The following is a 12,188-nucleotide window of genomic DNA, read 5'->3' as shown; positions in this document are numbered from 1 at the left end:
CACTACTACACCCCTACTTCCCACAGCTATGGAGATTTTACCACCAATGACTGCAAATAGGCTATTGAGGCACCTTCATTATGCTTACCCAATAATGATGCACTAAATCACAGATACAGGTCACATCATTGTGCACATGTCACACATCATGAAACACATTGAGGCAAAACATTTGACTGTAGCCTAGTTGCAAAATAAAACTCATTTGATTTCAATATGATTGAAATAGGCTACATGGGCCTATATAGGCTGTCTTTTAATGCAGTCATCTCGGTTTTCATTTGAAGCTTAATTGTATCCTTGTTTGTCAATTGTAAATACTTTGGCAACTCAAATTGTATGCGTAGACGGCTTGACAGAACTGGCAGCAGAAAGTGAATATTAAACTTTTGTTGCACACATATCCAGATGATGCTGTGTACCATTTTCCGCAATGACACTGTAGGTATGTTCGAGGCGTAACAATGCACTTTTGCTGCTCTACGAGTGGTCTGGATCACGCATAGATTTGCAAAAGTTAAGAGCCACGTTTAGGGTTGCACATTTTGGGGAATATTCAGAGGTGGAAACTTTCTGTGGGAATTAATGGGAATATATGGGGATTAATCGACATATATGCAAATTAATATTAATACCATTTGAATGTAGATGTTTTTTGCATTGGTTATATTTACCATATCATATGGAGACAGAAACATAAACCTTTTACCTTATCATAAGTAGACATAATTGCAAATGATTAAATCCTTCCAATAGAAATACAAAAAACAATTTAGTTTCGAATCGAACTTTAATTAAATGAGTTGACTCTTCACATGGGATGATTTCACTGAACAACAAAAGAAAGGGAATATTGAATGATGCCCAGTGATCCATTGCATCTCCCAAAAACATTTTCAACATACATCTGTAAAATGATTGTCTAGAAACTAAAGCTTTGGTTGTCTTCCTCTCAGGCTTACATGTCTTCTCCCTGGACCTATGTCCACCTCTTGAACATCAGACTCTGCGGCCTCATCTTCACTGTCACTTTCCAACCTTGTTGAGGATGGCTCGTTGTCAGGTTCAAAAAGCCTCAAATTTGCCCGGATGGCCACCAATTTTTCAACTCTTGTATTGGTCAGGTAGTTTCGTGCTCTGGTGTGTACAGTTGAAGTCGGAAGTTTACATACACTTAGGTTGGAGTCATTAAAACTCGTTTTTCAACCACTCCACAAATTTCTTGTTAACAAACTATCATTTTGGAAAGTCGGTTAGGACATCTACTTTGTGCATGACACAAGCCATTTTTCCAACAATTGTTTACAGACAGATTATTTCACTTATAATTCACTGTATCACAATTCCAGTGGGTCAGAAGTTACGGAATGAACCCTTTTATTTTAACTTAATATAATACATAAATACAATCTGTTTAGTCTCAAATAAATAATGAAACATGCTCAATTTGGTTTAAATAATGCAAAAACACAGTGCTAGAGAAGGAAGTAAAAGTGCAATATGTACCATGTAAAAAAGCTAACGTTTAAGTTCCTTGCTCAGAACATGAGAACATATGAAAGCTGGTGGTTCAATATTCCCAGTTACGAAGTTTTAGGTTGTAGTTATTATAGGAATGTTGACGCGTCAACTATTTCTGTCTATACCATTTGTATTTCATATACCTTTGACTATTGGATGTTCTAATAGCGCTTTAGTATTGCCAGCCTAATCTCAGCAGTTGATAGGCTTGAAGTCATAAACAGCGCTGTGAAGCAAGCATTGCTAAGAGCTGCTGGCAAACGCAGTAAAGTTTGAATGAATGCTTACGGTCCTGCTGCCGACTACCACCGCTCAGTCAGACTGCTCTATCAAATCATAGACTTAATTATAACATAATAAACACAGAAATACGAGCCATTGGTCATTACCCTGACTCTGTGTGCAATGAACGCTAGAGAAGTGACACAATTTCCCTAGTTAATATTGCCTGCTAACATTAATTTATTTTAACTAAATATGCAGTTAAAAAAATATACTTCTGTCTACTGATTTTAAGAAAGGCATTGATGTTTATCGTTAGGTACAATTGTGCAACGATTGTTCTTTTTTCGTGAATGCACTTTTGTTAAATCATCCCCCGTTTGGCGATGATTCGATGATAAATTAACAGGCACAGCATTGATTATATGCAACGCAGGACAAGCTAGTTAACCTAGTAATATCATCAACCATGTGTAGTTAACTAGTGATTATGTGAAGATTGATTGTTTTCTATAAGATAAGTTTAATGCTAGCTAGCAACTTACCTTGGATCCTTGCTGCACTCGCGTAACAGGTGGTCAGCCTGCCACGCAGTGTCCTCGTGGAATGCAATGTAATTGGCCATAGTCGGCGTCCAAAAATTCTGATTACAGATTGTTATGAAAACTTGAACTCGGCCCTAATTATTCGACCGATGCCGATTTAATCGGTCGACCTCTAGTTGCAATTCTATTGAATTGGGGATAGTTTAACCAAAATATGCCACAAGACCTAGAATTGCCTCAAAAAAGGTTCACTGTTATAAGCTAACTTTTTTGATGAATTTAAACAAAATTCCCGGGCTTAACTTTTTCGGAAAATTTACCGGAAAGTTTCCGGAATTTTACCAAAAAGTTACTAACGAAGGCTCTGGGAAACCCCTTCGGTACTAAATATACATCGTACGAAGGTTCTAACGATGATCTTAACGCCACAAAGGCTCTGGGAAATGAGGCCCTGGTGAAGAGTAGTGCACTGTATATTAGGAAGAGGAAGAGAGGAGGGGGATTTGAGAGAGAAGAGAGTATAGTGGCAGAGAATCCTTCTTCTGTTAATAAAGCTATGCAAATATCTGTCATCATGTAGCCTAGGGAAAATATGACTAATAATTTGCATCCAAGTAGGTCAGTCAGAACCTTCTTAGAGTGCACAATACTCAACTTTATCAAATCTTTATCAAAGCATCACTCAAGTTGATCAATAATCGAAGTGAATAACCTTGATAATGATCATTTGTGGTTGCATGTAAAGACTCACAAAGCATATCTTATGAGGCATAATGAAGCCTTGTAATAAGGCCTTCAGATGCATAAGGTTGGGCCAATATCAATTCAGTGACGATATATGTAGGCCCCTAACACACTGTCATTCCAATGACAGTATTAAGCAAGGGCACATTTCTGGAAAAGAGTGGAGAATCGGGACGTAGCCATAGTGACACAAGAGACGAGCATTAGGCCCCCAACAGCATAGCAATTCACTCAATCAGGACCATATTTAGCATTTGAGTACATTAGCCTACAGTCACAATACACTCCAAACATTCTGGGTCACGTCTTTCTATGCTGCTGCTCAACAAAATGAAATGCCTCTCCTCTGCAGCTTATTCTGCTGTGTAATGGCTGAGAGTGTTTTCTGTCTGAGGAGAGGGTGTCTGGCTAATTAAGGGAGGGATGGGTGAATGGATAGATGGGTGTATAGATATGTAGAAATACTTAATTCTATCAAGTAACACATTTGGGAACAAGTTTTATTTTATATAACTGGTTAGTTTAAGTTTAAGGCTGTTTCCTTTGAAAACTGCTGTATACAGTGCCTTCGGAATGTATTCAGACCATTGACTTTTCCCCCATTTTCTTACGTTACAGCCTGAATTTAAAATTGATTAAATAATATTTTCCCCGCATCAATCTACACCCAATACAGCATTATGTGAAAGCAAAAGACAGGTTTTGGAAAATATTTGCAAAAAAAAAAAAAGTTAATATCACATTTACATAAGTATTCAGTACTTTGTTGAAGCATCTTTGGCAGCGATTATAACATCGAGTCTTCTTGGGTATGACGCTACAAGCTTGGCACACCTGTATTTGGGGAGTTTCTCCCATTCTTCACTGCACGCTGCCCTAACCCATCTGGACAAGAGGAATACCTATGTAAGAATGCTGTTCATCGACTACAGCTCAGCATTTAACACCATAGTACCCTCAACTCGTCATTAAGCTCGAGACCCTGGGTCTCGACCACGCCCTGTGCAACTGGGTCCTGGACTTCCTGACGGGCCGCCCCCAGGTGGTGAGGGTAGGTAACATCTCCACTCTGCTGATCCTCAACACTGGGGCTCCACAAGGGTGCGTTCTCAGCCCTCTCCTGTCCTCCCTGTTCACCCTTGACTGTGTGGCCATGCACGCCTTCAACTCAATCATCAAGTTTGCAGACGACACTACAGTGGTAGGCTTGATTACCAACAACGACGAGACGGCCTACAGGGAGGAGGTGAGGGCCCTCGGAGTGTGGTGTCAGGAAAATAACCTCACACTCAATGTCAACAAAACAAAGGAGATGATCGTGGACTTCAGGAAACAGCAGAGGGAGCAGCCCCCTATCCACATCGACGGGACAGTAGTGGAGAAGGTGGAAAGTTTAACGTTCCTCAACGTACACATCACGGACAAACTGAAATCGCGGTGAAGAAGGCGCAGCTTCGCCTCTTCAACCTCAGGAGGCTGAAGAAATTCGGCTTGTCACCAAAAACACTTTTACAGATGCACAATCGAGAGTATCCTGTCGGGCTGTATCACCGCCTGGTACGGCAACTGCTCCGCCCACAACCGTAAGGCTCTCCAGAGGGTAGTGAGGTCTGCACAACGCATCACCGGGGGCAAACTACCCGCCCTCCAGGACACCTACACCACCCGATGTCCATTCCTCCAGATGTGACGCTTGGCATTCAGGCCAAAGAGTTCAATCATGGTTTCATCAGACCAGAGAATCTTGTTTATCATGGTCTGAGAGTCCTTTAAGTGCCTTTCTCCCATCTCCACAGAGGAACTCTGGAGATCTGTCAGTGACCATTGGGTTCTTGGTCACCTCCCTGACCAAGGCCATTCTCCCCAATTGTTCAGTTTCGCTGGGGGGCCAGCTCTAGGAAGAGTCTTGGTGGTTCCAAACTTGATCTATTTAAGAATGATGGAAGTCAATGTTCTTGGGGACCTTCAATGCTGCAGAATCTTTTTGGTACCCTTCCTCAGATCTGTGCCTCGACACAATCCTGTCTCGGAGCTCGAAAGAACAATTCCTTCAAACTAATGACTTGGATTTTGCTCTGACATGAACTGTCAACTGTGGGACTTTATATGGGCAGGTATTTCCAAATCATGTCCAATCAATTGAATTTACCACAGGTGGACTCCATTCAAGTTGTAGAAACATCTCAAGGATGATCAATGGAAACAGGTTGCGCCTGAGCTCAATTTGGGTCTCATAGCAAAGGGTCTGAATACTTATGTAAATAAGGTATTTCTGATTTTGCTTTGTCATGATGGGGTGTTGTGTGTAGATTGCTGAGGATTTATTTTTAAAATCCATTTTAGAATAAGGCTGTAACGTAACAAAGTGTGGAAAAAGTAAAGGGGTCTGAATACTTTCCGAAGGGAATGAGTGTGTTATGGAAGGAATATGATGTGAGAGGTAGTGGAAGGCAGCCACGATTCAGGCTCAGGCTGTGAGACTGCATCGTAATGATGGCCCAGTCCGTCTATGAGTCTCAGCCACATGAAAGAGTGTCTCAAATGCGTCCCTATATAGTGTACTACCTTTGACCAGGGCCCATAGGGTATAGGGTGCCATTTGGGACGTAGCCGAATACTGTAGGGAGGGTTGAACCCTCCACAATGCGTCCTGCCATCACTCCCTACAGCTCACTTTCTCTCTCCTTTTTCTCCGCCCTTCCCCTCCTTCCCTTCTTTCTGTCTCTGCTTCCCAACACACGTTTCCTCTTTCACTCCCCCGCCCGCTCCACTTTTCATCATATTCACCTCTCTTCCGATGACGCAACTCCCTCCTTTCCCTCCATCCTGCATCCTCTGTCCCCTACACTTCATCCCTTCAATATATCGCCTCAACCCCTCCCTCCCTCCATCTGAGTCTGGTTCCTCTCAAGGCTTCTTCCTTTTAGGAATTAACACATTTTACCTTGCCACTGTGCTGCTGCTTGTCGGGTTACTGTGAACCACTTTGTGTCAAATGTTGTTGTAAAAAGGCTATACAAATACAATATGATTGCCTGATCTCCCTCCCTCCCTCCCTCCCTCCCTCCCTCCCTCCCTCCCTCCCTCCCTCCCTCCCTCCCTCCCTCCCTCTCCCCTCTCAGGGCTACCTGTTCATCTCGGTGCTGGTGAACAGCAACAGCGAGCTGATCCGCCTCATCAACAACGCCATCAAGAACGACCTGTCTAGCCGCAACCCCACCTTCATGTGCCTGGCCCTGCACTGCATCGCCAACGTGGGCAGCCGTGAGATGGCCGAGGCCTTTGCTGGAGAGATCCCACGCATTCTGGTGGCCGGGTAAGAATGGAGGGGTTGCGGAGGGAGGAGTAATGAGGGAGAGGGAGAGAGCAATTAGTCAGTCAAATTGTATTCTTATAGGCCTTTTTACAACAACATTTGTCAAAGGGAGAGGTTGGGAAGAGAAGGATGGATGAAGGGAAGGGAGGGTGAGGAGACCGGAGAGGGAATTGGAGGAAAGGGGAGGGGAACTGAGGACACGGATAGGACATGATTTTCTTTGTATTAATATGCTATAACAGCATGATTAGACAAAATCTGCGGTACAGACAATATCTTTCCAGGACCAGAGTTGTTGGAGACTGGTAGTCCTTTATAGTGAGCATTGGGTTGTTTGTGATGTGATTGCCAGGGACACCATGGACAGTGTGAAGCAGTCTGCTGCCCTGTGTCTTCTGCGTCTGTACAAGGCCTCCCCAGACCTGGTTCTGATGGGGGAGTGGACCTCCCGGGTAGTGCACCTCCTCAACGACCAGCACATGGTGAGAGACAGGCCATACATTTCTGCTCTAATCCAGCACTAGCACACCTGGGGTGTATTCACTAGGAAGCCAACAGTAAAAACGGGGAGCGACTAAACTGAATTGTCTAATTAGAAACATTTGCTTTTGTAGCGAAACATTTGCTTTCATTGCAATACGTTTTCCATTGCAAAGCAGTTTGTTGCACTAAGGAATACACCCCTGATTTATCAGGTATGCTAGTGCATTTATCTTCCAGGCCATTAGGTGGCGCTAGCTAGCTCTGTTACAATATCCACACTTGATTAGAATACCACTATTAGGCTGTGTTTACACAGTCAGCCCAATTCAGATTCCCCCCCACTAATTACTCTTTTTACCAACCACATCCAATCTTTTTCAGAGCTTATCTGATTGGTCAAAAGACAAATTGCTGAAAAAAATAGCAGAATTGGGCTTCCTGTCTAAACGCAGCCAGAGTAACCTAACGTAAAGTAAATGCCTGAAAATAGATGCCTCAGATACTGGCCTTGACGAGAGAGAAAAAACTTGTTAGGGGAGGTTATCTTCTGCACTGTTCAAACAATCCAGTAAATGTGGAGGAGGAGTTAAGATGGAGTGTCGCCTTGTTAATGTCCAAAAGCTGATGTTGAATGCAACAGGCTCTCTTCCATTTCGCCTAAAAACTGTATGCATCCGGTTGCTGGTATGGATGTTGGAACCTAACTACTGACTTTATTGAGACTGTAAGGTTGAAGTTTATGCCGTTTAGGTGTTACTGTTGTTTCTGATGATGAGCGTGTGTCTCTCTCTCTCTCGCAGGGTGTTGTCACGGCAGCCATCTCCCTCATCACCTGTCTCAGCTCGAAGAACCCAGATGAGTTCAAAACCTGTGTGTCCCTGGCTGTTTCTCGTCTGAGCAGGGTGTGTGTGTGCGCACGTGTTCGTGTATACCTATAAAATCATGCATGTCAGTCCAGCGATCCATTCTCCCTTTGCCTCACTGTCTCTATCGCCAGGATCTCAACCCATCTCTCTTTCTCCTCCTCTCCTTCTCCAGATTGTGTCATCAGCCTCCACTGATCTGCAGGACTACACCTACTACTTTGTCCCGGCCCCGTGGCTGTCCTGTAAACTGCTTCGCCTGCTGCAGTGCTACCCCCCGCCAGAGGATGGTGCCGTGAAGGGCCGCTTGGTGGAGTGTCTGGAGACCATTCTGAACAAGGCCCAGGAACCACCCAAGTCCAAAAAGGTTCAGCACTCCAACGCCAAGAACGCCATCCTGTTCGAGGCCATCTCACTCATCATCCACTACGACAGGTGAGGAGGCTGTCTGTCACTCTAGGTGTCTGTCTTCTCGCTCTGTCTTTTTCTCGCTTTTTCTGTATCTCTTTTTCTCTCACTCTTTCAGTAGCTCTCTCTCTCTCTCTGTATTTCTTCTTTCATTCTCTCTCTCTCGCTCTCTCTGTTTCTCTCTTTCTCACATTTATACACTGAACAAAAATATAAACGCAACATGTAACAATTTCAAAGATTTTACTGACTTAAAGTTAATGTAAGGAAACCAGAAAATTGAAATAAATTCATTAGGCCCTAATCTATGGATTTCACATGACTGGGAATACAGATATGCATCTGTTGGTCACAGATACCTTAAAAAAAGGTAGGGGCGTGGATCGGAAAACCAGTCCGTATCTGGTGTGGCCACCGTTTGCCTCATGCAGCGCGACACATCTCCTTTGCATACAGTTGATCAGGCTGTTGATTGTGGCCTGTGGAATGTTGTCCCACTCCTCTTCAATGACTGTGCGAAGTTGTTGTATATTGGCGGGAACTGGAACACGCTGTTGTACACATCTATCCAGAGCATCCCAAATATGCTAAATGGGTGACATGTCTGAGTATACAGGCCATGGAAGAACTGGGATATTTACAGCTTCCAGAAATTGTGTACAGATCCTTGTGACATGGGGACGTGCATTATCATGCTGAAACATGAGGTGATGGTATCTCTGTGTATTCAAATTGCCATCGATAAAATGCCATCGTGTTCGTTGTCCATAGCTTATGCCTGCCCATACCATAACCCCACCGCCACCATGGGGCACTCTGTTCACAACCTTTATATCGCCCACACGACGCCGTAGACGCTGTCCTCCATCTGCCCGTTACAGTTGAAACCGGGATTCTTCTGTAAAGAAGACACTTCCCCAACGTGCCAGTGGCCATCAAAGGGAGAATTTGCCCACTGAAGTCTGTTACGACGCCAAACTGCAGTCAGATCAAGACTCTGGTGAGGACGACGAGCACGCAGATGAGCTTCCCTGAGACTGTTTCTGACAGTTTGTGCAGAAATTAATTGTTTGTGCAAACCCACAGTTTCATCAGCTGTCCAGGTGGCTGGTCTTGGACGATCCAGCAAGTGAAGAATCCGGATGTGGAGGTCCTGGGCTGGCGTGGTTACACGTGGTCTGCGGTTGTGAGGCCGGTTTGACGTACTGCCAAATTGTCTAAAACAATGTTGGAGGCGGCTTATGGTAGAGAAATGTACATTAAACTCTCTGGCAACACGTTCCCTCAACTTGAGACATCTGTAGCATTTTTGTGTGACAAAACTGCACATTTTAGAGGGGCCTTTTGGTGTCCCCAGCACAAGATGCACCTGTGTAATGATCATGCAGTTTATTCAGCTTCTTGATATGCCACACCTGTCAGGTGGATGGATTATCTTGGCAAAGTAGAAATGCTAATTTAACAGGGATGTACACACATTTGTTCCCAACATTGTTTGTGCATATGGAAAATGTCTGGGATCTTTTCTTTCAGCTCATGAAACACATGGGTCAACACTTTGTATTTATATTTTGTTCAGTATGTATATATACACCTTCCTAATATTGAGGTACCCTCAGAACAGCATTCCACAGGAATGCTGGCCCATGTTGACTCTAACGCTTCCCACAATTGTGTCAAGTTGGCTGTATGTCCTTTACGTGGTGGGCCATTGTTGATGCACACGGAAAATTGTTGAGCGTGAAAAACCCAGCAGCGTTGCAGTTCTTGATACAAACCGGTGTTCCTGGCACCTACTACCATTACCCAGTTCAAATGCAAATCTTTTGTCTTGCCCATTCACCCTCCAAATGGCATGTCTGAATTGTCTCAAGGCTTAACCTGTCTCCTTCCCTTCATTTACACTGATTTTAAGTGGATTTAACAGGTGACATCAAGGGGTCATAGCTTTCACCTGGATTCACCTGATCAGTTTGTCATGGAAAGAGCAGGTGTTACTAATGTTTTGTATACTCAGTGTACACCTTGTAAAGTCCATGCCCCAACAAATTGAGGCTGTTCTGAGGGCAAAAGTGGTGCTGCAACTCAATATTAGGAAGGTGTTCCTAATGTTTTGTACACTCGGGGTGTGTGTGTACACACACACACACACACACACACACAGTGCCTTCAGAAAGGATTCGCACCCCTTGACTTTTTCCACATTTGTTGTTACAACCTGAATTTAAAATTGATTAAATGTTGATATCGTGTCACTGGCCTACACACAGGTTTTTAGAAATGTTTACAAATTAATACAGAATGAAAAGTATTTAACTCCTTTTATGTCAAGCCTAAATATGTTCAGGAGTACAAATGTGCTTAAAAAGTCACAGTAAGTTGCATGGACTCACTCTGTGTGCAATGAGTGTTTAACATGATTTTACCTCATCTCTCTACCCCACGCACACAATTATCTGTAAGGTCCCTCAGTCAAGCAGTGAATTTCAAACACAGAGGCCAGGGACGTTTTCCAAGGCCTCACAAAGATGGGCATCTAATGGTAGATGGGTAAAACAAACATTGAATATCTCTTTGAGCATGGTAAAGTTATTCATTACACTTTTGATGGTGTATCAATACACCCCGTTAGAGGTCGCCCGATTAATCGGCATGGCCGATTAATTAGGGCCGATTTCAAGTTTTCATAACAATTGGGATTTTTAGACGCCGATTACATTGCAATCCACAAGGAGACTGCGTGGCAGACTGACCACGTGTAGCGCTGTGGAACATCCAGGTGCACTTTTGCAAACTTCAGACGTTCAGCAATGTTTTTTTTGGACAGCAGTGGCTTCTTCTGTGGTGTCCTCCCATGAATACCATTCTTGTTTAGTGTTTTACGATACGTAGACTCGTCAACAGAGATGTTAGCATGTTCCAGAGATTTCTGTAAGTCTTTAGCTGACACTCTAGGATTCTTCTAAACCTCATTGAGCTCTGTGCTGTTGCAGTCATCTTTGCAGGATGGCCACTCCTAAGGAGAGTAGCAAAGTGCTGAACTTTCTCCATTTATAGATAATTTGTCTTACCGTAGACTGATGCTTTTAGAGATAATTTTGGAACCTTTTCCAGCTTTATGCAAGTCAACAATTCTTAATCTCAGGTCTTCTGAGATCTCTTTTGTTCGAAGCATGGTTCACATGAGGCAATGCTTCTTGTGAATAGCAAACTCAACTTTTTGTGAGTTTTTTTTATAGGGCAGGGCAGCCCTAACCAACGTCTCCAATCTCGTCTCATTGATTGGACTCCAGGTTTTATTTATTTATTTCATCTTTATTTAACCAGGTAGGCCAGTTGTTCTCATTTACAACTGCGACCTGGCCAAGATAAATCAAAGCAGTGCGATTAAAACAACAGAGTTACACATGGGATAAACAAACGTACAGTAATAACACAATAGGAAAAGTCTATGTACAATGTGTGCAAATGTAGGATTAGGGAGGTAAGGCCATAAATAGGCCATAGAGGTGAGATAATTACAATTTAGGATTAACACTGGAGTAATAGATGTGCCGATGATGATGTGCAAGTAGAGATACTGGGGTGCAAAAGAGCAACAACAAAAAATAACATGGGGGTGAGGTAGTTGGGTGTGCTATTGACAGATGGGCTGTGTACAGGTACAGTGATCGGTAAGCTGCTCTGACAGCTGATGCTTAAAGTTAGAGAGGGAGATATGAGTTTACAGCTTCAGTGAATTTTGCAATTCGTTCCAGTCATTGGCAGCAGAGAACTGGAAGGAAAGGTGGCCAAAGAGGTGTTGGCTTTGGGGATCACCAGTGAGATATACCTGCTGGAGTTGCGTTCTACGGGTTGGTGTTGCTATGGTGACCAGTGAGCTAAGATGAGGCGGGGCTTTACCTAGCAAAGACTTATAGATGACCTGGAGCCAGTGGATTTGGCGACGAATGTGTAGCGAAGGCCAGCCAACGAGAGCATACAGGTCGCAGTGGACCTGGATAGTATGACAGAACTCTGCAGGCTATCTCAGCAGTAGATTGCAACTCCGCCCCCTTTGGCAGTTCTATCTTGCCGGAAAATGTT

At 43.6% G+C, this 12,188-nt stretch overlaps 1 protein-coding gene across 3 annotated transcripts in view; it reads left to right on the top strand.

The window, feature by feature from the left end:
• The window catches only part of LOC139581854 (AP-2 complex subunit alpha-2-like), a 61,020-nt gene that overhangs the window by 21,730 nt on the left and 27,102 nt on the right, over positions 1 to 12,188 (top strand). For all 3 annotated transcript variants that reach the window (XM_071412087.1, XM_071412084.1, XM_071412082.1), the window contains exons 3-6: positions 6,155 to 6,348; positions 6,701 to 6,830; positions 7,632 to 7,733; positions 7,870 to 8,129. In XM_071412087.1, the coding sequence (XP_071268188.1) occupies positions 6,155 to 6,348; positions 6,701 to 6,830; positions 7,632 to 7,733; positions 7,870 to 8,129 (686 nt within the window). The remainder of the gene's footprint in view (positions 1 to 6,154; positions 6,349 to 6,700; positions 6,831 to 7,631; positions 7,734 to 7,869; positions 8,130 to 12,188) is intronic.

The sequence above is a fragment of the Salvelinus alpinus genome, chromosome 1 (assembly GCF_045679555.1).
Source record: "Salvelinus alpinus chromosome 1, SLU_Salpinus.1, whole genome shotgun sequence".
Lineage (NCBI taxonomy): Eukaryota > Metazoa > Chordata > Actinopteri > Salmoniformes > Salmonidae > Salvelinus > Salvelinus alpinus.
The sequence above is the reverse complement of the archived record's forward strand: the minus strand, read 5'-3'. Positions and strand labels throughout refer to the sequence as shown.